This window comes from Myxocyprinus asiaticus, chromosome 1, assembly GCF_019703515.2.
Source record: "Myxocyprinus asiaticus isolate MX2 ecotype Aquarium Trade chromosome 1, UBuf_Myxa_2, whole genome shotgun sequence".
Classification (NCBI taxonomy): Eukaryota; Metazoa; Chordata; class Actinopteri; order Cypriniformes; family Catostomidae; genus Myxocyprinus; species Myxocyprinus asiaticus.
Window position 1 is genome coordinate 52,849,510 of NC_059344.1, and position 27,882 is coordinate 52,877,391.

Consider the following 27,882-nt stretch of genomic DNA (forward strand, 5'->3'; position numbering starts at 1 on the left):
ATCGAGAACTGCTGGGCCAAGTCCTCGACGGTGTCGCCGAATAGGCCAGCCTGGGAAATGGGGGCAGCAAGGAATCATGTCTTGTCGGCCTCACCCATCTCAACCAGGTCGAGCCAAAGGTGGCGCTCCTGGACCACTAGTGTGGCCATCGTCTGCCTGAGAGACCGCGCCATGACCTCCGTCGCTCGGAGAGCGAGGTCGGTCGCCGAGCGCAGTTCCTGCATCAATCCCGGGGCGGAACTACCCTCGTGCAGTTCCTTTAGCGCCTTGGCGGACTTGCAGGAGAGCCATGGCATGCAGGGCGGAGGCGGCTTGTCCAGCGGCACCGTAGGCCTTGGCCGTCAGAGACGATGTAAACCTACAGGCCTTGGACGGGGGCTTTGGGTCACCTGCGCCAGGTGGCGGCGCTCTGCGGGCATAGGTGCACCGCGAGCGCCTTTATCCACCGGGGGATTGCCGAATAGCCCTTGGCCGCCCCACCATCGAGGATAGTGAGGGCGGGGAAGCTGAAAAGATCGGGACCGGGCAGTAAAAAGTGCCTCCTGCGACCTTGTCAGCTCTTCATGCACTTCCGGGAAGAAAGGAACGGGGGCGGGGCGTGGCTTTGAGCAGCGCCGTGAGCCCAGGAACCAATCACTGAGCCGCGAGGGTTCAGGGAAAAGCGGTGAAATCCACTCTAACCGACCGAGGTCAAACTTGCCGTGAGACGAGCCGGCGGACTCACCCAGAAGCCCGATCGGGGCAGACGAGCGTGCTGGGGAATGGGAGGTCCGCGGGGGGATACCCGGCGGAGGCGGTCCCATTGGGGTCCCCAAATCGCCCCCAGTGCTAGCCCTGCTGGCCTCATACCCGTGGGTAAAAGGACCGAGGCGGGAGCCTCTGGGGTGGCTTACTTTCTTACGAAGGCGAGCTGCGACCGCAACGTTGCCATGGACATATACTCGCAATGAGAACATGACCATCCACGAACGCTGTCTCCGCGTGAGCAGTGCCCAGACACGAAAGACAGTGATCGCGACCGTTAGAAGGCGAGAGATAACAAGCACAACCATGAATAACACACAATCGGAAAAGCATCTTTAAAAAGACGCGTCTTTAAAAAGACGTTCCGTGTGTGCGCTCTTTTAGAGAAATATATACTCTTTTAGAGGGGAAAAATGATCTTTCAGAAAATATACTCTCTAGTTTTTCTGCCAAAGCGCCCAGGAGCGTTCTCTGCAGTGCACCAGTGCAGAGGGGGGAGAAGCCGCTGAAATGCGCCATCAGATCCAGCAGAGGTGAATGAACAGTAGTATTCAGCTCAATGAGCATGACCGTTTGGCTCCGAAGAGAAAATCTGAATGAGTGGTTGCATACCAGCTCCTTTTATACCCGTATGTCAGGGGAGTGGCATGCAAATACCACTTGCCAATTTTCATTGACCTTTTATCAAAGACCAGAGGTGTCTCGGGCTCCCAAGAGTGACCCCTAGTGTCACTACATCGACACCAACGTCGAGTGAGTGACAGATAGGGAACCCTCTTACCCTGGGGTAAGAGGCCCCCCCAGGGTAATCTTGTTTTACCCCAAGAGTCTAACTATACCTTGTCACTTCAAAATGAAAATAATATTTTTTACTCCAAAAATCTAAATACTTCACTGTGCCCACAGTGTCCCCATTAACAAATAGACATAAAACCTTTTAATATCCAACATAATAGAATGTCACAAATCACTATTTTCCAATGACAAAAAAATAAATCATCACAAATGTTGATATTCAGATGAAATATCAAGCTTAAGAGGAGCACAGACATTCAATAAAAGTGTTGAGATGAGATTTAGTGCCATCTATGGTCAAGAAAACAAGTTGGGGGGGGGGCATATTCCCTCATCTTACCCAATGTTTTATTAGTAAAATAGCCTACTTTTTGAAAAATTGTTTAAAAAGTGCTTTGGACATACAGACAAAATTGACAGTGCTAGTGCAAAATAAAAAAGCACCAACAAAGAAACGGCAATTGATTAATAATTTTTGATTGTAAGAAATGTCTGAAAAAAAAAAAAAAAGCATAATTGCCTGTGTAGTTAGTTTTCTTTATTTTTAGGAAGGCTGGCCCGTTAAGAATTTAAACAAAATTACAAAATTACAAAAGCAATTACTGAATCAAATACACATCTTAACTGTTGCAGTGCAGTATGAAAATTATTCATTTATTTTTTCTATAATTTAATATTAATAATATTGCAATGCACCATTGCACATTAAATCCTACATTTTTTGACAGGTTTTACTTTCACTTTCAATCATTATTGTCCTTTATTGGCCAAAAACTATTTACATTGAACATGATAATGATTTTATTAGCTATTTATAAAAGTAATCTTAACTGAATAAAATCAATAAAATTGGCAAATCTCTCACTGGGAGCATCAGTGCAGACAATGAAATTAAGACGAAAAAAACGCGGATTATCAGTAAATTTAAGACGCTGTACATAGATGTCACATCGTTATGTCACATTTGTTTTGAGATTTTTTTCCGGGATGTGTGTGAATGCAAGCACAGATTCCGGGAAAGCTTGAGCAATGTGAATGATCAAAATCTTGCAGTCCCAGAACAGATCCAGGGATGACTTTTCTGGAATTCATCTCAGGATCTCTATGTGAAAGGGGCTCGAATGACGTGAAGATCTGTGACCAACAATAGATTGAAACGGCACACCGACCTCTTGACTCAACACAAAGAATGCATATTTCAAAACTGTGTGTTCTTATGGTTGCAGGAAAGTGAGACGATGGTACATTTGAGATTAGAGGTATACATTGGGATTTACTATTTACTAAAGCCAGAAACCCTCGAGCATGAAATCATATCCTGTCCGTCGCAGTGTCAGAAATAATTTAGCATGCTAGTGTGACCACGGCACAAAGTGTTCTTTTTTGGTTTTGGTAAACTTTAAACTATATAAGAAAATTAATATTAAAGTTTAAAAGTCTCCCATTGACTAACAATATAGAATAATAGTTTTCCAAATGTCAGACAGCGATGGTACCATCTTAATATTTGCAAACTGACTTGTGATTGGTCTTTCTTTCATCTATTTGCACACTGAATTGCAACTGGTCTTGTCCTCCTTGCATACTGTCTATTTAACCATTTATTGCCACCTTTACACTGCACAGTGGCTGCACTGATTCTTGTGTGCAGCCGACTGAAAACAAGACAGATGCTGAGTGTCATGACAACAGCAAAGCGGCTCTGATGTAGCATTTTATTTGCACAGAACCAAAGCCTTAAACCTTAAACTTATCTAAAACATTAACACTATCCTTTTACTGCCTTGCAAACACTGTCATAGTAATGTCATACTAATAAAGAGTGCTTTGTAGAGTGTAGATAGGGAACATCCTGATCTTATATTCTAATCTAAGGGTTTACTTGGATTTATTTTATGAAGACAGTGGGAGAAGTTTGAAAACCTGCAGTATGATACCTATTTCCCATGATACTCTGATTTTCAATACAATGACCAACAAGATGCCACATCTTTCAGATACCAGAGAGGGTACAGGAACTGACCCGGGATAGACTTCACTAAAGCTCTGAAGTCAGACAGTAGAGCCCATTTTTAATGAAAGGAGCCGAGTTTGAGAGCAGATTGTTCACTTGGGGGAAACCTCTGAATGTGGGTGTTTCTGATGTACTGAATGTCAAGATGAAGACTTAACTGTATCAGTGATATATTGAATTACAGTGTAAGACCATGCTCTCAGGATGACATAAAAGATCAAGCGGTAAATCTGTTCTTTCTCCTGTCCTGACCCACAGGCTCTATTGTGGGATATAGTGATGAGACTTAACTGAATCACTGAATATTGGATTAACCTGGATGAATTAAATTAGCCTGATTAGATCTCTCCTTATGCTGGCTAATGCGGGCAAATTTTAATTTAGTCAAAAAGAGAAGGATAAAAATAACATTTTTGTTTATTATAAGATTTAAATTTGAGCTCTCTTTGAAACCACAAAGCTATAAACTAAAGCTCTATTCCATGATTCCGCTTTTTTCTACTGACAAACAACCTATTATGACCTAACCGTTAAGTGTCAAGTGCAACTGAAGTGTTTTAAAGCAAAACTGGGCCTTAAACGACCCTCAGATTTCTTTGACACAGCTGAATAAGGTGTCAGTATATGACACAATAGGTCTTAAGCAAATAGCACTAATCATCAGAAACTGGGTTTAAACAAATTTGTGTTCATTCTTAAAATGTGCCAATACAAACAATATGTAAGTTCCAGATAGAGTACATTCCATATACAGTATATGTAAGTTCCTTACATATTTTTACATATGTTGTAACTGTTTACAGTTAAAAGAACAGTTCCTCCTCAAATAGAAATTCTGTCATAATTTACTCACCCTCATGTTGTTCAAATGCATATGACTTCCTTTCTTCTGTGGAACACAAAATGAGATGTTATGCAGATTGTTCGCCTCAGTCAATATTCACTTACACTGTATGAAAAACAAGTGTTATTAAAGTAAAAGGTAATTGAGGCTAACATTCTGCATAACATCTCGTAGAATTATGCGGGTTGGGAACAGCACAGGGGTGAGTGAATGATGACAGAATATAAATTTTTGTGGGAACTGTCCTTTTAAAGAATTTGTCTATGTAAAAAACAGTGGAAATGTATTAGTGGTGATTTTAGACATTACTATAACTAGAGATTACCCGAGCAGAGAAATTTCTTGGCTTGACCGCTCTTCATGGTTCCCTTCTCCTGCAGCTGTAAAACAGAGGTTCGGAAGATTCTCTTGATTTCCTCTGAGACTGCCCTCCATGCCTTGTCGTTCTTTGACTTTGCTATGCTGCTTGACTCAATCTGTGGGGTAAAAGCACATATGGAGTCATCCAATTATTCAAGGTTCCATTACTTGAATGTTGCCCATTTAAAACCAATAATAAACTAACCCACATTCCCATACTGTCCAGCTTACATAAGTTCTCTCATTCTACAAGAAAGCAATAACATATGTAAATGTACTTTTATTCTTCTAAGCACTTTGTGGTTTAATTGCAGTTTTAATGCACAGTGGCTCTAGTAGCAACTGCATTGAGGCTTTGTCTTGTAATTGTCACAAATACAGTATATTATATTTGCACTACTAACATTTCAATTTTGTAACAAAACATCTAACAAAATATATGTATACAAGTTACATGAATTTATTTTCCTGTTGTGTGATTCTGGATAATTTTGTTATTCACTTTTTTTCATTGTTATTATTTATTTTGATGATACTAGCAAAAAGTATTTTCTAGCAGTTGAAATATTTTAAATACATTTTAATATTTCAGTTTTTTAACTACAAAAGAATAATATTCACAAATTTCCATGACTTTTAGTAATATCCTATTATTTTCCATTATGTTTCATGCCTGCAAATAAAAATGTAAAAATTCCCTGATATGTTCAGGTTTTCATGACTGTGCGAACCATGTGTATTCCAGGGTGAATTCAGATAAATGGAGCATAATCACAACATATTAGAGGCAGCATTGAAAGACAAGTGATGTGGAGAATTAAAAACAAAGATAACAGAAAGAGACAAGCGGCATATTCCAGCCTCAGAGCTTAAAGGGTTAGTTTACCCAAAAAAACTTACTTTCTTCAGCAGAACACATTTGAAGAAAAAGAGAAGAATATCTCAGCTCAGTAGATCCTTAAAATGCAAGTGTATGGTGATCAGACATTTGAAGCTCAAAAAATCACAGACAGTCATAATCACAGATATCTTCTAAAGTAATATGATCATTTTGGTGTGAAAAAGATAAATATTTAAGTACTTTTTAGCTATAAATCATCACTACTAGTCAGCAGCAGTACAGTATGTGCATTCATGAGAGGGCGGAGTTCATGCGGTCTCTCGTGATGTATTCGAGTTGGCATGATACAAATGTAATCTCATGTTTTTCTCTTGGTTGTGTGGCTGGATGAGCAAGAAACAGACACAGTGGGTGTGGCGTCAAGCCTATTTCACAAGAAAATATAATAAACATAAAATGTTCATAAATGGGGAAAATAGTGTCCAAGGGAGGGCGGATCTGGTGTCCTCACAGTGTAAGGGGGGGAGGGGGGTTGTGTAGGATGGGGAGTGTCCAGATGACGATCCAAGATATGGGCAGGGTCCAGTGGCTGCATGCACTCCCCTCCTGGGTCCGTGGCGCTCGGGGCGGCATCCTTGCCAGCCAATCTTCCCAGACCCGTGGCAGATGTGAGGGGAAAGCGGCCCGGCATCCGTGCCCGTTGGCCGCGACATGTGCTCCAATCCCCGGCGTCACATCTAATTCACGCCGGGGGTGCGGGTCTGGCATGCATTTAATTCATCCAGAACCATCCAAGCTCTGCTCCTGGATCTGTGAGGACGCCAGTGTGTGCACACAAAGGAGATAGAAGCCAGCTCCAAGCGCCACAGACCCAGGAGGGGAGCGTGTGTGGCCGCCAGACCCCGCCATGTCCTGTATCCTCCTTTGGACACTCCCCATCCTACACAATCCCCCTTTCACCATGAGGATGCCAGAGCCCCCCACCCCCCGGACACTATATTCCCCATTTGTGAACATTTTATGTTTATTGTTATTTATAATAAATGCCTCTCCGAGGCATGACGCCACACCCACTGTGTCTGATTCTTGCTCACCCGGCCACAGTGGTGGAGAATGTGGGTAATTTTTGGGCAGAGATGGCGCAGTTGGGCACCAACGGTGACGTCACTCTCCCTCTTGATCGCCGGTTAGCTGGAAAGCCTGGAGTGGGATGGAGGAAATGTGAGGACAGCCTTCTAGCCACAGCCAAGGGTAATTAGCATTTAACCTGCAGTTTGTTGAGGCTGTGATATTAATTCATGTTTTTCTCTGTTCCCACCTGGGTGCGATCGAGAGGGAGAGCAAGCCCAGAGAGGTATCTCCCATAAGCCCACTCCGACTGTAGGGCCTTTTTGAGGAAGTAGCATTCCCATGTGGGTGGCGAGGAGGGTGCACCTCCTCTCTCCTGACTTCATGTTCGGACAGGAGCTTGGAGGAGGTGCCACCGAGGTGATGCTTGGGGGGAGGGGGGTTGTGGCAAACGACCCATCCCTCCCTCTCGTCATCGTTGCCCGCTTCTAAAAGCCGTCCTTCAGCAAGGCTCACGATGGGAGTGGGCAGGAGAGAGAAGAGGCCCATAATTAATAAGCCTCGTTTGGGCAGCGGGTTGGAACAAGGCACACCTAATGTGTGTTTGGCCTCGTCACCGCTGCTAAATAAACATAGAGCGTGGCTCTTCTCTGGGAGGCCGGCTTCTGTTCTCTATGTGTGCACACACTGGAGTCCTCGCAGGTTCCAGAAGCAGAGCGGGGAGGGTACCGGCAGAGTTAGATGCATGCTGGATCCGCTTCCTCGGAAACCCCGGCGCAAATTAGATGAATCACCGGGAAGCACCGCTTACATTGTGGCCAATGGGCACAGATGCCGGGCCACCTTCCCCTTACACTTGCCGCAGCCCTTGGGAAGACAGGCCATCACAGAAGCCGCCGCCCCTTGTGCTGCATACCACGGAGGGGAGCGCGAGTTGCCGTCGGACCCCGCCTACTTCCTGGACCATTCCTGTGGACACCATCCCTTCCTACACATGCCCCTTTCACCACGAGGACATCAGATTCCCCTTTATTTGGAAAACTTTCCCCTTTGGACACTATCTACTCCCCCTTTTTGGACATTTTATGTTCATTATTATTTTCAATAAACGCCTCTCCGAGGCTTGACACCACACCCACTGTGTCTGTCTCTTTCTCACCCCGCCACAGTTGAGACATCCAGGATCAGAATCAGAATCAGCTTTATTGCTAGGTATGCTTGCACATACAAGACACAAACACACCATTTTGAGTAAACAAACAAATACAAACACAGATCTAAACCAAAACCAACAAAGCTTCTCTACAGAATTCCTCCAACTCAGTTGTAAACAGCGCTGCTCTTCCAGGTGTGGCTCACCGGTTCTCGCGTCTCACATGCCAAAGTGATTATGTTACACGCTCATACCGCTGCTGACCGGAAGCGATGGCTTATAGTTAAAAAGTACTTAAATATTTATCTTTTTTGCACCAAAAGCGATCATATCACTTTAGAAGACATTTTTTTAAACCACTGGAGTCGTATGGATGACGTTTATACTGACTGTCTGTTCTTTTTTGAGCTGATCGAAAAATCCGAGCTGATAAAAAGGACTGGGGCCTCATGTATAAAACTCTGCTTTGATTTCTTCCTAATAGTGTGCGTAAGCACAAAAGTCATATTTTGTGTATGCACCAAAAAAATCTGATTTATAAAACCGTACGTACGCCAGAACCTGCGCATAGTTCCCTTAATAAATTTCAGCTAGCGGAAGATTGTGCGTACATGCACGTGATTCATTCCCTGCCACATCTCCTCCCCAAAATAACCATATATGGAGTGTACAACACCTGTTTTTACTATGCATATCCTCATCTGCATACAATTACCATATGCATTTCACCATCCAGACACGTGATTACTGCGTTTAATGGTACGAGAAACTGTATTATAAGAGAAAAGACTGTAAATGCCACATGTGCCCAAAGGTTAGATGCTGCACCATGAAGAAACATTATTTATTTAGATATGAACTAGTTTTCAAAGAATATATCTTGAATATCCCTTGGCAAAATGTTTTTATCTTTGTAGACATAAATCTAACGTAAGCAATTTTGCTTCTCAGAAAATCTTTTAAATCGTTTTAAGGGTACTGAGAAGTTAAATATTTAGTACTGGAAACAAAACAAAAATTATTCAAATTCTTTGTGCAGCATTGTCTGATATCATCGGATTACTAAGATTTTATATTTGACTGGTATTTTATATTCAAAAAACAGCTGAATGGCAAATGTACTTTTCATAATATTTTTATTAGACTAGAATGGGGGTTTCATTGCAATGAGGGTCGGGATGAAGTGGAGCAGGCAGCACATTTGATGCGCATATTATGTGCATTGCTGTACCTATTTGCAGCTGTACAATACTGTTTCTGATGAGACATGTCTCTCCAATGGTCAATTCGACTACTGAATGTGGCCGTCTTATAGCTACTGTCCGTTTTACCGAGCCATTTCACATCAGTCAGAGTCAATGAGCATCGCATTACAGATAATCTTTATTCAAATGCTGTACTTATCTCAGTACATGATTGCAATAGAACAGAAAATATCTCAAACTAAGAAATCTTTGCTGTCATTTTTAGTTACTGTATGTTCCATCTCTATGAGGACACGGGAAAGTTCTCAAAACATAGTGCAACCCAAACCAATATTTCCCTTTTACAGCTTATATTTGAATGCCTTTTCAATTAGTTACATATAATAATTAATTTAGCCTACTATTGGCTTGATAACGATTACTTCTGTTTCAAGTGCTTAACTACATACTTTTTATTCTAAATGTGAATTAAATGAAAATCAGAGTTTATAATCAGTCTGTTCAGTTCATTATTTGTCCAGCTGGAGTCGTCAGTTCACACACACGCACCAGTAAAAGAGTGCGTACGCACAGTCAAGAGTATCCGGACAGTGCGCACATATTTACACTAAGTTTATTTTTTATAAATCCCGATATGTGCGTCGAAAATTGCGTACGCACAAAATTGGCATTGAAATGTGCATACGCAATTTTCCACGCACATATCGGGATTTATAAAAAAATAAACTTAGCATAAATATGTGCAACGTTTATACATCAGGCCCCTGATCACCATCCACTTTTTTAAGGACATTTTAAGGAAATACTGAGCTAATATATTCTTCTATTTTTCTTCAAATGTGTTCTGCTGAAGAAAGAAAGTCATGTACATCTGGAATGGCATGAGGGGGGTAAATGATGAAAGCATGTTCATTGGGTGAACTATCCCTTTAAAAATGTCTGAAATGATACAATACTCATCAACTTTATTTTACTCATTAAAAAAACATTTTCAGAGAAGACAAAGCTAAACAACAAAGTAGCTCTTTTTAACGCCAAATGCCAAAGGAAAACAGACCACTTTTGATAATGGGAACCCTCTGTATTGTAAGGTAAATAGAGACACAATTGTCAAAAAATTGGCCCAATTTAACTGAATGCACCCTACAAAACAATTTGCATGGTAAACTCTCTAGACAGGTATTCCATTGTTAAAGCAGACACCAGACTGTTCCTGCAATGATATTTTAGGAAGTGTCTTTCATGAACCCAGTAACCTACCGGACAGTCAGAAGACAGAGACAGATGGAAATAAAGAGAAAAAGTGAGAGAGAGATCAGTGGGTGTTTTTGCTGAGTGCAGGTAGAAACTTGTCCTGCTGCTTTTCTCATTTTAGTCCAACAGAGATCCTCAGCTTTGCAGACGCTACCTCAATTTTCAGCCACTCTGCATTAAAACCTGATTTATACATACACCCAGTGTGTGTGTGTGTGTGTGTGTGTGTGTACGAATTATATATAAAGTGAAACAGTATGTGTGTGTTTGTGTGTGTGTGAGAAAGAGTCTAGGTAAGTTTTAATGACAGACAAACTGACTTTCTGAAGCTTGTACACTCTACAGATAGTAAACAATATTAGGGTGACCATACATCCTCTTTTTCCCACCTTAAAAAAGCATCCGGCCGGGATTTCTAAATTTGCGAAAATGTCCAGGATTCGGCTTTAGTGGCATTATGATGTGCATCTGGTCTAATACTTCATTGTGTGTGCGCGCGCATATTTGCATTGCTTTAACCCCTCTTTGTAAGTCCCGCCTTCTCACACATCAATTGTTCGATTATAAGAGGCTTGCAGCAACTATTGGCCAAATTCCTGCCTCTCAAACTCTCTGCGAACGCGCGAAGCGCTGTTGTGTTCGGCATCAAACAGTTGCTTGACAGCAGCAGCAAATGACAGCTGAGTGGAAACAATGCCCAGACGAAAGTGCAAATTTACAGAAGATTTGCACAAAAAATTCTGATGCTTTCGTTCAGGTCGAGATCCGTGGGAAGCAAAATGTATGACATGTAAAGCTGGCACTTATGTGTCAGTTGCTAATAAAGGTGCAAGTGATTTAGAAGCACACATTAGCTCTGCAAAGCATAAAGTGCCAGCAAAAGGTAAAAGTTCATCAGGTAAATTAACGGACTACTTTTTGCGACCAGGTAAAATTATCACCTTGCTTTATTTTCCATGGCCATTCAAAATAATAGTAATAGTAAATGAAGGTACACTCATGGCATCAAATATTTTATTTTAGTACATGGACATTCAAAAGAATGTTGGAAATTTGTATTTATTTATATATGTTTATGTTAGGCTAATAGAGTGTCTTTTTCACTGTATTAAAATTTGCATTCATAGTAACACTGTTTTGAACCCTATTATTCCACCCCAATCCAAAAAAGTGCTTGAGTATTGTATACCTTGAACGTATTGTGTAAAAGGGAGTTCACCCCAAAATTAGACAACCTAGTCTCATAGAATGATCATTACAAATTTTTTTTCAAACTGACTTTTATGTGCAGAATTCTAAGTTTTGTCACAGTTTCTGGTGAAATTAACACTAGAGGTGCTAAAATGTTTTATTCACTTTCACACAAATCATGACTACAACAAATCATCATGACTTTATAAACACAAATGTTTTGCACTATTACTCACACACTGCTATGTTATGATATTGAAACACTTTTACTATAACGCATTTACACACTTATTCTATCATGATTAGCTTCCATGGCAGTTCACCTGATAGCGTGTCAGGCTTAAGTCTCAGATGACCGTCGTTCGAGCCCAGTCAAGCTCGCAAGCTGACACTTTTCGTTTCTTATTTTAAGGACTCAATCAGTTAGGTTTAAAAGTAGATGAAGAGTTTTTGAAAAAAACAAACAAACAAATTGCAAACAACATCTACAACAGCGAGACATGGCCCCACAGACAAGGCGTCCATCTATCACATGTTTGCATCCTCATGTTGTTCCAAACTCATTCCACTTTCTTTCTTCAGTGGATCAGAAAAGATGTTAGACATAATGTTGTCCTCAGTCACCATTCACTTTCATAGCATTGTTTTTCTATACAGTGAAAGTGATAGACTGCAGCTGTCATTCTCCCTAAATCTCTTTTTGTGGTCCATAGAAGAAAGAAAATCAAATGGGTTTGGAACAATTTATGGTGAGAAAATGATGAAAGAATTTTAATTTTTGGGTGAACTATTGATCCCATTAAGTGCATATAAAGGGAGCTCCTTTTAGTGCATATTCTTTTATTCAATAAATGCACATTTCTCTTATTAGCCCTTTATAAATTTAATTTAAAAGAAATATTTGATCAATATTGAGAACAATACTACAGTCCTAAAAGGTAATCATTCACAATTATTAATTATTTCTGTACTTACAGAGTTCTGGTAGTTCTTTAGCATCTCAGCTTTTGGTTTTAGGTAGTAGGCAGGAGGGACAGAGTTCTCATCCCGGCAGTACCACTCCTCTAGGATCCGTGTGTCTAGTCCCGCCTCCAAAGCCGCATCCAAGATCATCTCAAACTCAGCCGACTCCACTTCCCCTGGGACCCGGATGCTGCCGTACTTCTCTCCGATAAGCCCCTGGGAAAGAGTGGAAGACATTTATTTAGACCTTCATCAAAACATATCAAGAAAGAGTGTAAATAATGTATACTGTAGCCTGTTAGTTTCTATGTAGATAATTAGCATACAGAACAGCTCCTTTATACCTAAATTGGGAAAGACTACAAAATCTTCCAAACTGTTTGTCAAGATAATGCTTCCTATGATATATTTCAAATCAGAAATACAATCTGACATCAGTGGACTCTTAAATTTGCTTCTTTAGCTCAAATCACTTTCCAAAACTTTTTTTTTTTTTTTAGGCTGGTCTAGCTAATGTGTACGCACATTGTAAAATAAACAAACTCTGAAAAGTATAAAAAGATTGATTGGCTCTTTAAAAAAAAAAAAAAAAATGGTTAAAAGATGATGAGTGGTCCATCTCCTCTGCCTTATAATATCTCTGGAATAACTTAAGCAACAAGAAAAAGAGAGTGAAAAAACAAAGAAAAAAAAGAGAATTTATGACATTTGAGACATTATGACAAACTATAAATTCCAGTCTCGGCACTGAAAAAATTCTGAAATGATCAACTCGCGCTAATTAACAGGGTTCTTCAATGAAAAGACAAAGCTAAAGAACAAGGTAGCTCATTTAAACTCTAAAGCAACAGAAGCCAAAGGAAAGCATATCATTTTTGACATGGCATTGAGGGTAGAACATAATGAACCTACAAACAAGGCTGTTAGCTTTGGCAGCGTACCACTGCCAACCTTTCTTTCTTCAGCAAGCTATTTATCTACCACTGTGTGATTGTTGTCCATGCCACTGAGATTAGCAAGCCAATTCGCTACGTTTTCCAGTGTCATTGTGTCCGCAAGCCCATAACTGCCAGCGGCAGAGCGTTTAAATTGTGCCGGATAAGCCTATAGCCTAATGATCTGGCCCTTTCTCAAAAGCCTATGCATTATTGAACTCCTGGAGATGAGAGAGAGGGTGTGTGGCAATCACGAACTGTGATTAACAAGGAGTAACAGAGAACCACAGAGATGCTCATCATTTTAAGTAATATTTCATCTAAAATTAGATATTTTTTTACAGTAAAATGTGACAATGCTATGAGATGTTTTATGTGACAGCTAATTCAGTTTATGTCTTTAATGGCTACTGGGGTGCACTTTCAATGCTTTGGTAACCTGACCTTTAAATCTCTGCACATCTTACTTTTTTGGTCTCTTTCTATGTCTTTTACTTCCCCTGTCATTTTAGCTCATAAGTTCTCTCTTTTCTGTCCCTCATTTTTTCCAAAACCTTCCTGCACAGAGAAATAAACATTGTTCTTGCTAGCTTTGTCACACTGTCTTTAGAGTGGAAGACTGAGGAGTATCAAGGCTTTGGAACTCTGCCAGCTAGATTAAGAAGGTGAGTGTGATGAGCCAAAAACATTTCTCTCTTTTAAGCAAGGGGAATTAATAGGGAATTTGATGACTAAAAAGTCACTTTTGGAAAATAAATAAATAAACAATTAAAGTTATCGTTAACCATCATACAAGAACAGTGGGTTAAATTAGCTTTAATGGGCACTGTGGTGCCCTCTCAACCAGAGGCAATGTACACCAATTTTACGAAACTGAGGGAGCATGTGTTGAGGCGGGGGAACAGCGTGAGCAGCGCTGCTGCTCAGATCTTGATCAGCTCTAATTTCAATCAGGTTAGTCATTTAGATGAGTCACCCCAAATGATGCACAAATTTGCTTTCTGAGATCCCCTGAGATCCCCCATAATTTGTATTGGATACAACAAACCTCACCATTTGGATGTTGTGGGTCAAGTCGTCATTTTAATTTTACACATCATTTCAAAGCAGCTTTACAGAAAATCATACTTTATTGACTATAATGTCTTAAATGTCTTCAAGTCCCAAATGAACAGCTTTATTGAAAAACTTCATTTAAAGGGATAGTTCACCCAAAAATTTTAATTCTCTTATCATTTTCTCACCCTCATGCCATCCCAGATGTGTATGACTTTCTTTCTTCTGCCGAACACAAATGAAGATTTTGAAAAGAATATTTCAGCTCTGTAGGTCCATCCAATGCAAGTGAATGGTGGTCAGACATTTGAAGCTCCAAAAAGGAGATAAAGTCAGCATAAAGGTAATCAATAAGACTCCACTGATTTAATTAATGTCTTCTGAAGCGATCCAGTTGGTTTTGGTGAGAACAGACCAAAATATAACTACTTTTTCACTGTACATCTTGCCATTGCAGTTTCTAGGCACAATCATGATTTCAAGCTTGATTACATCATGATCGCCACGGAGACTGGGACCTAGAGAACTGAGATATTCTTCTAAAATCTTTGTGTTCAGGAAAAAAAAAAAAGAAAGTCATACACATCTTAAATGGTATGAGAATGAGTAAATGATGACAGAATTTTCAATTTTGGGTGAACTAACCTTTTAAGCCCCCTGTGAGCAAGCCAAAGGCAACTGTGGCAAGGAACAAAAAATTCCATAAGTTGTTAGTTTGGGGGCAGCCCCCGTGAGGGTGCCCCTGCCCCATGTAGAATGAAACAGCTTTGATAAGGTTACTGATATGATTAGAGTCCTCATCTCATGTGAGTGGTCATGCTTTTATATGTATGTTTCAAAATTACAATTTATTTCTTTAGGAGTAAACCTTTTTTATGAGGAAAAATTACTGAGTGCACCTTTAAAACTAAAGGGTATTGATGAACTGTAAAATGAATGAATAGCTGTCTTTGACTCCATCCCAAATTTTCAACAGTGGTGCAGGCAGATGCAGTGTCCTTCGTTGTTTGGCTGATAAAGGCTTTAGTTGGCAGTAATTTATTGTCTATGTATTCTATTTAAAGAGAATAAAGAGATGCAAGCAGTGGTCAGTGAAGTGTTACTTGCTGTTCAAACTGGCAGAGGCTGTGTTCAGTAGCTGTTTATTCTTTGTGGAGTCCATCCTAAGGCAGTGGTCAGTTAGGTGTGTCTTGCAGTCTGGCTGTGTAGTAGGCAGTGGTTCATTGTCCATGTAAGTCCATCCTGAGACATCCTGTTACCAGGGTGTTGCTATGTGATAACTAAGGTGTTCTAAGAGGTTGTTAGGGTATTGCTAGGTGGTTGCTAACTGGCCCATGTCCACAGAACCCACAGAACCCACCCCCAAGTCGCAATGTATTCTGGTCGCTAGATTTGACGCAGGACCCTTCTAAATATCTTAGGGATTTTATTGTTGTTGCCTATGTTTTCCAACACCAGACTATTGATCATAAGTCTGATCAATTGGAAAAACAATAGCTCTTTAAACCACACATTTTAACAGTGTGGAACAAGTTATGTGCCAAAGTTTAATACTTAGGATTAGGGGTTCAGATCAAACACCTAAACCTTAGATTGAGCAACAATGTTTTCAACTAATGTAATCTATAAATATAAAAAACAAATCTGTGATGGAGTTTTTTTGATTTTTGTTCATTTGTGTCATGATGTGTGTGGAAATTGAATGTAACCACACCTTACAAAGTATCCCTGATAAAAAAGAAAAGAAAAAATGCTTGGCATGATTCCATATAAGAACTCTACCGCACTCTCAATTCTAAACATGTCATAAAATCATTTGGTTCCAATTTCAGGCTTCACAGTTTTAAGAAATCTCATCTGATAAGACCTGGAAGATGAGCTTGGCTTTATGAGCCAGTAAACAGTAACTCTGTATACCCTGTTTATACCCTGTATAAATCTTTTTGCCCTGTAATAATTGTTATTACCTAACAAATGCCTAATTTGCTGTATCTTTTGGGTATTTGTGAGGACTCTCTCCCCAATCTATTATCTGGGGTTTTAAATACATAGTAGTTCACAATTGGGAAGTTTTATGTGACACACTGAAACTCATCTCATTACTACCCAGTTACATAAAACTGAAGGACATTGTCACAGCAAATACTTTTAGCTTCAGAAAGTGTATAACATGAAAAGAGATATTGTGAGAAACTAGTAAAACAAGTTTTTGGGTGTTTCTGTTGCGATAGGTCCTTTTGGCATTTTAGATGCACACACTTACACTCCTCTATTTCAGCAAGACATACCTCTACCTCATGAATTATCATATTGGGGTCACAGACAACTCCAATGCCATGAAATTCTGTCTGCTGTTGCTGCGGATACACTCTATTATCTGCACCCCAGGGCACGGACAAGAACAAGGTGTGTAAGAGTCTGTAAAAAAAACTGCATAGTGCCATCTGTTTGCTAGAAACATATATCATGATCTATAACTCTGCATAAAATGTAATGACAACTACGCTAATATTATTCTATTTGTTTCCATGTCTCAACCTCGGGATTCATATTCATATAACTCCAACTGTAAGACATCGGATACTTCATATGCCACTGCCTGAACCTTGGACTTAGGATGGACCCCACCGAACCTCACCGAAATGACCTGCCGGTTGAACTGCGATGCACCTCATCAATTATCTCTGCCTGCATCTCCTTTGTCTATTGATGGACTACACTCTTGAAATGGAATACATAGACTATCATTTAACTGCCAACAAAAGCCTTCATCAGCCAACTAACAAAGGACAATGCATCTTTGTAAACTTCTGCCGTTAATCCAGAATGGACTTCAAAGACACTAGTCATTAATCTTACAGTTCATCAGAAATCTTTTTTTTTTTTAAACACTGGACCTTAACACTTACTTAGTTTACTAATCTTAAACCATGACCTGCACTGCACATAAATAACTAATATTGTCATTATATTCATGCTGGTTAGCCAGAGGGGAACTGGCTCCCACAGTGAGCCTGGTTTCTCCCAAGGTTATTTTTCTCCATTAACCAACATCATATGGGGTTTTGTGTTCCTTGCCACAGTCGCCTTCAGCTTGCTCACAGGGGTTTTTAGAATTTTTAGAGGCTACATATACAGTATACACACACACACATAATATATATATATATATATATATATATATATATATATATATATATATATATGTGTAGCCTCTAAAAATTCAGTGCCAGTAGGAGTGAGTGCTATTGCCGGACAGTGTGCTAGAGACATTCCCTTGATACTGTGCCACACTTTGATGACACATAAACAGGTACTAAAATAAACAGACACTTTAAAGTTGTATTAGAAGTGTGTATCATAGTGTTCTCTTGTTTTATCCACTCCATCTGTTGTTCTGCATCTCTCTCACTGTCCTTCATCTCTCTATAAGCTTGTTTCTCTCCCTCTGGCTCTCTCTGCCTATCCCCATCTCTTTCTTTCTCCCTCTCTCGCATACTCTAGCTCTGCCTCAGGCTGTGTGACAGTGAGTTTCATCTGTGTATCTCTACTGTTTCCTCTTGCAAGAGCTTTCATGTCTGCCTTACTGTCACTGTGCTGGGAAACCTTAACCTCAGAGTGTGGCACTGTGGGAAGTGTTTAGGATTTACTCATCTTCAAAGAATTTTAGGTTATTTTTACAGCATTTTGAATAGCCTCAAAAGAAAGAAAATTACATTAGGTTTGTGTGCAAAAGGTTTTGGCAGTTGTGGATTTTTTTTTTTTTTTTTTTGTAAGGATGTTTTAAAAAATAATGGCAGGAATATTTTTTATTTATCAATTAACTTCATACAAAGTGCAGTAAAAAAACAAGAAAACTATATACATGCATATATACAATAAGTGTGAACACAATATTAAGTGTGAAAACCCTATGCCAGTCAAATCTAGATAGGCCCCATTTCCAGCAGCCATCACTCCAACACCTTATCCTTGAGTAATCATGCTAAATTGCTAATTTGGTACTCGAAAAACACTTGCCATTATATCAAACACAGTTGAAAGCTATTTGGTTCATTAAATGAAGCTTAACATTGTCTTTGTGTTTGTTTTTGAGTTGCCACAGTATGCAATAGACTTGCATGTCTTACGGTCAATATTAGGTGAAAAATGGCAAAAAAGAAACAGCTTTCTCTAGAAATTCGTCAGTCAATCATTGTTTTGAGGAATGAAGGATATACAATGCTTGGAATGGCCAAAAAACTGAAGATTTCATACAAAGGTGTACACTACAGTCTTCAAAGACAAAGGACAACTGGCTCTAACAAGGACAGAAAGAGATGTGGAAGCCCAGATGTACAACTAAACAAGAGGATAAGTACATCAGAGTCTCTAGTTTGAGAAATAGATGCCTCACATGTCCTCAGCTGACAGTTTCATTGAATTCTACCCGCTCAACACCAGTTTCATGTACAACAGTAAAGAGAAGACTCAGGGGTCCAGGACTTATGGGAAGAATTGCAAAGAAAAAGCCACTCTTGAAACAGAAAAACAAAAAGACAAGGTTAGAGTGGGCAAAGAAACACAGATATTGGACAGCAGATAATTGCAAAAGAGTGTTATGAATCTTAACCCCATTGAGCTTTTGTGTGATCAGCTAGACTGTAAGGTGCGTGAGAAGTGCCCGACAAGACAGCCACATCTATGGCAAGTGCTACAGGAAGTGTGGGGTGAAATGTCTCCTGAGTATCTGGACAAACTGACAGCTAGAATGCCAAGGATCTGCAAAGCTGTCATTGCTGCATGTGGAGGATTTTTTGATGAGAACTCTTTGAAGTAGTTTAAGAAGTTCTGAAAATTGTTTTCAAATTGTAATAGTAATTTTTCATGTTATTAATGTCCTGATTATACATTCTGATCAATTGAATGCCACTTTGGTGAATAAAAGTACCAATTTTTTCCATAAGAGCAAAATCTTCAGTGTACACCTAAAGTCCTGCCTATTTAAAAAGTGCAGGCTGCACTTCATGGCTGGCTGCTGCCCCAGGAAACCTGGGTTTGGTGTTTGTTTGCTGATGATTTATTTTCTTTAACTTTAAAAAGGATGGTGAGTTTTGTCTTTGTTTAGGTAAAACAGTTTACAACAGACATAGTAGATCAAGAAGCTGACCCAGAAGACTTATTTTCATTTTATTTATTTATTGAATTATTTAATCATTTTAATGGGAGTTAGGAAGTTTTGCTAACTCTTTAGTTACTTGATAGTTTAAGCTTAGTCAGCTCAACTGTCCTTGTTAACATCTAGTTTTTGTTGTTGTTGTTGTTTTGTTTTTTTCTTTATGTTCATTGTAAATAAAACCTCACATTTTTAACCTAGTCATTGCAAATTCTGTTTTCTACTGTTTTCTTGACTGCTTATGTTGGTCCCAAACTTAGATTGTAACATAATGGATGACTCTTTATTTTTTAGAAATCATTTATCAGTTACTGTTCTGCTGTTGCTTGCATTACTTTAATACAATTTAATATAGTTACCACAGACAATAATTTCATTCCTCAGTTTGTAAATATCAAAAAATCGTTAACAGTACTGCACTTACAATAGAAGTCTATTGGGCAAGACATTCTGGAGGATTTAAAGCAGAAATAATTCTATATTTTATAATTATAAATAAAATTATATATAAAAAAGCAAAATTATAAATAAAATGTAGAATTATGTATTAACAATTTAAGTATATACTGTAATATAGTAGTAATATCTAATTAGCAGTAATATATAATTAAGTATCTGTTAGTACTTAATTAAATCCTTAATTTAAAATGATAATTTTAAGTATTTATAATTAAGTATTTTTGTCATTGCACTTCTAATAATTCTTCCACAAAAATGTGCTTTATTTGTATTAAAGTTGCCAACTTCATCCCCAACCTTTTATCAGTGAATTATGTGTTACATATGTGCTGCAGTAATTTCTGTGGGTGGAGTTTGCTTCACGTAAACAACACTGTGGATAGTTTCATCATTTCTTTTTCCTGTTTTCATTGAATGTATCGTGTGAAAGTTACCATTCATTTCAACTTGATTTTTGTTTGTTTTTACAAACTGAGGAACCAGTCAATCTGGAGTTTCTTAACAAAGTTTGGGAGGACCATGCTCATTTAATCTGCCCAATCACAATGCTAGAGAAAGCATATATAAAATGCTGCTTATCTTACTCCTGCAACAATTCTTCCCAGAATCCCTTCTCCACCCCAAGGGGGGACACATTCCTTCAACAGTAGTTAATTTGTAACCTAAATTTAACTTCCAGTTACAAACATTGTTTTGATCAAAATGATTGTAGTCATTTTTGTTTGGCTCACACACATAACGTTCGTTAAAAAAAACAAAAACAAAAAAAAAACAGGCTGGTTTATAGAATGAAAATTGTTGTCTTTCTTCGAATATACAAGACTTGCAAATAAAATAACTGTAAAATGTGGGATCACGCCTTAGAGAAAAAGCCTTTTAGCCACATTAAACAACACAAGCACTGTTCAGGTACTGACATCATGCAACAAACTAATATCTTCAGATATATTTACAATGCCACAGAGTGACTTATGTGATTATGTTATGGATTGTGTTACAATTTATTTGATCTAAAATGAAGAACTGAAAGGACATTTTGGGGTAAGTCCATGTATTGTCCCTCTGGTAAAGACTGATATGGGATTTAGGAATGAATCCATAACTAAAGTAATATGTAACTTCCAGAACACTTTACATGTTATTTTAGCTATAAGTAACAATATAGCTGACACTCTCAAAATTAATGTGTGAACTGTAGATGACAAAACCCCTCAGCTTTAAAGTCCAATTTCTTTTTAAATCCCACCAATTTCAGCCATCCTGCAGTCTGTTTTCATATTAATTTGAGTGTTTCTCTCAATCTCTTGCTCTTTTTTGCTGCTCTCCCCATCTCTGCCTGTCACACTTAGATTAAACAATTCCAATCTGCCTAGAGAGCTTCTCTGAAGACCCACCAACACATGCAACACAGAACTGTCATCTGCAAACCCTCTCGCACTCTCTCTCTCTCTATCTCTCTCTCTCTCGCTCTGATAAAAGTCTAATTTTTGAATCTAAATTAGACCCAAATACATATATCTACCACCATGCAGTGACACAACATCAATGAAGTTAGTTCCAAGTGTGTCAGAGATTGCTTGGACAATTCTGAACCATAAAGTCCAAAGGGAATGGTCTTTGAACTCAAGTCTGCTTCAAGCCAGATGATCTGATCTATGAGGGAGATGTATTTCTTCTCGAATAACTGACCTCCATTCTTAATCTTGTGAAATAACGAAGAGCTCTTTGGGAAAAGCCAGCACAGTTTTCAGGAAACGTCTTGCTACATACTGAAAGTCCACAGGGGAGAAAGACTTACCCATATGTTGCTTTGTCAAAAGAGATAAGTTTAGATAATTTTAACTAGTCCACTGAGGAACATGGCCTGGATCTTGCCTTGTCCAGTTTAAAGGGATAGTTCACCCAAAAATGAAAATTCTCTCATCATTTACTCACCCTCATGCCATCCCATGTGTGTATGATCACATCACAAATGATGATTATGATTTTTAGAAGAACATTTCAGCTCTGTAGGTCCATACAATGCAAGTGAATGGGTGACAAAATTTTGACACACCAAAAAGCACATAAAGGCATCAAAAAAGTAATCCAGTGTTTTAATCCATATCTTCAGAAGTGATATGATAGGTGTGGGTGAGAAACAGATCAAAATTTACCTTTGTTTTTGTTTGTTTTTTGTTTTTTGCAATAAATTCTACTCCTTGCCCAGTAGGGGGCGATATGCATGAAGAATGTGAATCACCAAAAACAGAAGAAGAAGAATGTGAAATTGAAAGTTAAAGTGGAGATTGACTGAGCAGGGAGGAGAATTTATAGTGAAAAAGGACTTAAATATTGATCTGTTTCTCAGCCACACCTATCACATTGCTTCTGAAGACATTGGTTTCAACACTGGAGTCTTGTGGATTACTTTAATGCTGATTTATGTGATTTTTGAAGCTTCAAAATGTTGGCACATATTCACTTGCATTGTATGGACCAAAAGTGCTGAGACATTTTTCTAAAAATCTTCATTTGAGTTCAGCAGATGAAAAAAAAGTCATACACATCTGGGTGCATGAGGGTGAGAAAATTATGAGAGAATTTTCATTTTTGGGTGTTCTATTCCTTTAAGGTGAAGTGAGTGAGTTTTTTGATGTTAAAATATTTCTTCATCCTTCTATTAGTATGACTATTAACAGACAAGGGGTTTGGGAAACCTGTTTGAAAACAGTGGCTATTTCAGCAATTCTACTTGGTAACGCTAGTCACATAGTCAGTTTCTTCACGTGGCTTTTTGCCATATAATGAAAATGAACGGTGACTCTGGGCTGTCTCAAAAAACACGATAAAACCACAAGAAAAGAAGTTGATACAACTTGTGCACTTTATTCCAAGTCTTCTTAAGTCAAAACCACTTTGTGAGATGAACAGATCCAAATTTAAGTTGTTATTCACTCTCAAATCAAATCATTTTTGAGCTATTAGGATGGGTGAGTACGCAGCGCCCAAATCAAACATGATGACTATGGCGCAGATTGGATACGAAAAGCACAAATCCTCATAGGATCTTTCTTGTCCCGTGTCCCAAGACCAGCGCCGTAGTCGACATGTTTGATTTAGGCACTGCATTCTCAGCTCATCGATGATTTGATGTAAGAGTGACAGGGTTTCCACCCTGTATGACCAATGAAATGAAATTTCATGATTTTTCCATGACCTTTCCAGGATCTTGCAATTACTGGATACAGAATATTTTAAATAAATTTGATTCAGACCAATTAATTCATGAATCATTCAGGCAAATTTGTGAGCCATTTTGACCCATCATTGACCCAAAAGAAATCAATTCACACCTAACGCGGTTTTCCATCCATTTGCCCTGTTTTTGTATGTAAACATGCACTAGTGCACTAGTTTTGTGCAGCAAACATCAACTTTTAAAACACATTTCTGACACCTGTGTTCTGTTCTAATCGTTATGCTGTGTCTAGCTTTTTTTTAGCACAAGAACGCGTTCGGTCTGAACGGCCCCTTACTCTACACAAGAGCAATATCTAGCTGATGAGATATTTTTAGAGCATTGGAAAATATCCTGGTTACTTGTGTAACCTCTGTTCCCTGATGGAGGGAACGAGACGGGTGGTCACTCTTGGGAGCCCGAAACACCTCTGGTCTTTGATAAAAGGCCAATGAAAATTGGCGAGTGGTATTTGCATGCCACTCCCCCGGACATATGGGTATAAAAGGAGCTGATATGCAACCACTCATTCAGGTTTTATGCTGAGGAGCTGAGACAAGGTCCGGCCATTTCAGCGGATAGTTCAGCGTTTTGGCAGGAGGGACACAACGTCTCGTTCCCTCCATCAGGGAACGGAGGTTACGCAAATAACCAGGATGTTCCCTATCTGTCACTCACTCGACGTTGTGTCGATGTAGTGACACTAGGGGTCCCTATACAAAACGGTGCAACTGGCTGAACTGTGTTACGTGAACTGGCGGTGTGTGACGGGCAGACCACTGTGTGCCTCATAGCCAGCACACCAGGCCGACACGTAACCTCCCCCAACATAGTTATGAGTGTCGAACGGCCCTTTGGGAACAAGTCGACTACCCAAAAGATAGAGGCAGGCTAACCCAGTCGTGGCCTCTTTTCCCCTTCTTTTTTTACACTCCCTAAAAAAGAAGGGGGATTATCCGACTGGGCCGCCAGGTCTAATCAGGGGGTGTCCCTCCCAAGGGGAGGACACCGCGGAGACCAGACCTCGACCAAAGAGAGGGGGGGATATTTAAGTGGAAAAATACGTCACATGGTCTTGCCGACCAAGTGGAGAGTCTCATGGTAGATCCTACCCAACGGGGGAGGAGTTGCTACAAACATGGAGACTGTGGCAGAGGGGGCTCTGCCCAAGGAAGACGCAGTTTGCCAACAGGGAAACGAATTAGCGGAAGATATACATTGCATGGGGTTACCTTACAGGGAACCGCCACATGCGGAGCACCTACCCCAGGACAGGGATCTTAGTTGCGCATGTACTGGGGCGGCAGTGAGTCTCTCCGAAAACTCGGCTGCCACAGGGCTCGGAGGAAGTCAACCAGGGAACATAGTTTGTGAACACTACTGGGAATTAATGGCGCACATCTTCAGCTCAGAGGAGGTGAAAGGCGCTATGTGCAAGCGATACACCCGGCCAGCTATCCTGGACTTATCCGCTTGTATTGCGTGCCACTACCTGGGACGAAACTGGTTCCACCCGGAGGTTGTAGAACCTTGCAAAGGTGTTGGGTGTTGCCCAGCCTGCTGCTCTGCAAATGTCTGTTAGAGAGGCACCCCTGGCCAGGGCCCAGGAAGCAGCTACGCCCCTGGTAGTATGGGCTCGTAGCCCTACCGGAGGCGGCACGTCCTGGGTGTAATATGCCATAGCTATGGCGTCAATGAGCCAGTGGGTGATCCTCTGCTTGGAGACAGCGCTTCCTTTCTGCTGTGCACCAAAGCAGACAAACAGCTGCTCAGAGATCCTAAAGTGAACTCCAGGCACGTTTCGCTGACAGAGAACGATTGCAGGTCTCCTACCCTCTTGATGGAAGTGAGTGCAGTCAGGCGGGCAGTCTTCAAGGAGAGGGCCTTAAGCTCAGCTCACTGCAAAGGCTCAGAGGGGGCTCTCTGTAGACCCTGAAGAACTACAGAGAGGTCCCATGAGGGAACGGTCTTGAGGGATTCAGCCTCCTGGTGCCTCTCAGGAACCTGATGATCAGGTCATGCTTCTCTAAGGACTAACCATCCACTGTGTCGTGGTGTGGTGCTATAGCAGCTACGTATACCTTCAAGGTGGAAGGGGACAGCCACCCTTCCAACCTCTCCTGCAGGAAGGAAAGTTCCGATCCAACTGCGCATCTCTGGGGGTCTTCCCGTCGGGGAGAACACCACTTAACATACAGATGCCACTTAAAGGCATACAGGCGCCTCGTAGAGGGGGCCCTAGCCTGAGTGATCGTGTCTAACACCGTGGGTGGTAGACTGCTTTGGTCTTCCGTGTCCCATCCAGGGGCCAGACATGGAGATTCCAGAGGTCTGGTCGCAGGTGCCAGATGGTGCCCCATCGGGGAATTCACTGGGGGGGGCTGTCGTGAGGAGTGTGAGGTCCGAGAACCACGTCTGGATGAGCCAGTAGGGTGCTACCAGGACGACCTGCTCCTCGTCCTCCCTGACCTTGCAGAGGCCAGGAAGCCAGCTGTGTGCTAGCGCGTCTATGCCGAGGGGTGCCTCGGTAAGGGCGTACCAGAGTGGGCAGTGGGAGGATTCTTGGGAGGCGAACAGGTCTACCTGTACCTGTCCAAATCGACTCCAAATCAGCTGGACCACCTGAGGGTGGAGTCTCCACTCTCCCCTGAGGGTAACCTGCTGTGACAGTGCGTCCGCTGTAGTGTTGAGATCGCCCGGGATGTGAGTGGCTCACAGCGACTTGAAGTGCTGCTGACTCCAGAGGAGGAGACGGCGGGCGAGTTGTGACATACAACGAGATCGCAGACTGCCTTGGCGGTTGACATATGCTACCGTTGCCATGTTGTCTGTCCGAACTAACACGTGCTTGCCCTGGATCAACGGCTGGAACCTCCGCAGGGCGAGCAGAATTGCCAACAACTCGAGGCAGTTGATGTGCCAATGCAGTCACGGGCCCGTCCATAAGCCGGCGGCTGCATGCCTGTTGCAAACAGTGCCCCAGCCCATTTTGGAGGTAACTGTCATGACCACGACACACCTGGAGACCTGCTCTAGGGGAACACCTGCCCGTAGAAACGAGAGGTCGGTCCAAGGGCTGAAAAGATGATGACAGACCAGCGTGATGACCACGCGATGTGTCCCACGGCGCCATGCCCATCTCGGGACTCGAGTCTGAAGCGGTCTCATATGCATCAACCCGAGCGGGGTGGCCACCGCTGAGGATGCCATATGCCCCAGGAGTCTCTGAAAGAGTTTCAGTGGAACCGCTGTTTTCTGTCTGAATGCCTTCAAACAGGCCAGCACCGACTGTGTGTGCTCGTTTGTGAGGCGCGCTGTCAAAGAGTCCAACTCCAAACCGAGGAAAGAGATGCTCTGAACCGGGAGGAGCTTGCTCTTTTCCTAGTTGACCCGAAGCCCTAATCGGCTGAGGTGCAAGAGCACCAAGTCCCTGTGTGCACACAACTTGTCCTGAGAGTGAGCTAGGATTAGCCAATCATCGAGATAGTTGAGAATGCGAATGCCAACTTCCCTTAACGGGGCAAGGGCTGCCTCTGTGACCTTCGTGAAGATGCAAGGGGACAAGGACAGGCCGAAAGGGAGGACCTTGTACTGATACGCCTGACCCTTGAATGCAAACCACAGGAAGGGTCTGTGTTGAGGTAAAATCAAGACGTGAAAGTACGCGTCCTTCAGGTCTACCGCCGCGAACCAATCTTGATGCCGGACGCTCGCCAGAATGCGTTTTTGCATCAGCATCTTGAAAGGGATTCTGTGTAAAGCCTGGTTCAGTACTCGCAGGTCCAAGATTGGCCGCACCCACCACCTTTTTCGGTACGATGAAGTAGGGGCTGTAAAACCCCTTCTTCATCTTGGCCAGAGGGACAGGTTCTATCGCACCCTTCCGTAGGAGGGTAGCGATCTCCGCGCGCAAGGTAGCAGCGTTTTTGTCCTTCACCAAGGTGAAGTGGATACCGCTGAACCTGGGCGGACGCCTGGCAAACTGAATCGCGTAGCCGAGTTGGACGGTCCGGACCAGCCATCACGAAAGCGCAAGCCACACATCCAAGTTCCGTGCAAGGGGAACCAAAGGGACAACTTAGTCGGATGTACCGGCAGGTGGGGCCTCTTGGTGGGGCGGAGCTTGAGGTGCTACACCATGTCGTGGCCGTGCTGAGTGTAGGGACATCGAAGCACTTACCTGGCTCCTTGTGACCACCCCCGGAACAGCCTGGGATGTGGGAGGAAGAGGCCTGTCCTCGTAACCCGTGGAGACTGTCACATTGGGGGTGGATGTGTGCCACATCTGGGCGCACAGGGGTGGGGAGACCGCTGCTGGAGTGCAAATCCTGCAAGGAAAAACCCATGGACGGTGGTCGTGATGGCGACCGTGCACATTGGGTATGTGACCCAGGGAAGGAGGAAACCGCTCTTTTGCTGAACTGTTGGGTACCGCAGCCACTTGGGCATGTGGCGAAATCAAATAAAAAGGCAACAAATGATTCTCCACCCGGCCCTCCACCGGGGGATGGAGTGGCCTTACTACCAGCTCCAATGCAGTGGGTTTCATCAACCCCTGGGTCACCTGTCTCAGAGGCGCTTTGACGACCTTCGTGGGTTCTTAGCGGCCGGCCGTGAGATGGGTG

At 41.5% G+C, this 27,882-nt stretch overlaps 1 protein-coding gene across 2 annotated transcripts in view; it reads right to left on the reverse strand.

Moving 5' to 3' along the window:
* Nucleotides 1–27,882, reverse strand: part of LOC127441028 (NACHT and WD repeat domain-containing protein 2-like) — an 87,516-nt gene that overhangs the window by 18,897 nt on the left and 40,737 nt on the right. For both annotated transcript variants that reach the window (XM_051698161.1, XM_051698150.1), the window contains exons 5-6: nt 12,445–12,648; nt 4,723–4,873 (exon numbers count right to left, since the gene is read on the reverse strand). In XM_051698161.1, the coding sequence (XP_051554121.1) occupies nt 4,723–4,873; nt 12,445–12,648 (355 nt within the window). The remainder of the gene's footprint in view (nt 1–4,722; nt 4,874–12,444; nt 12,649–27,882) is intronic.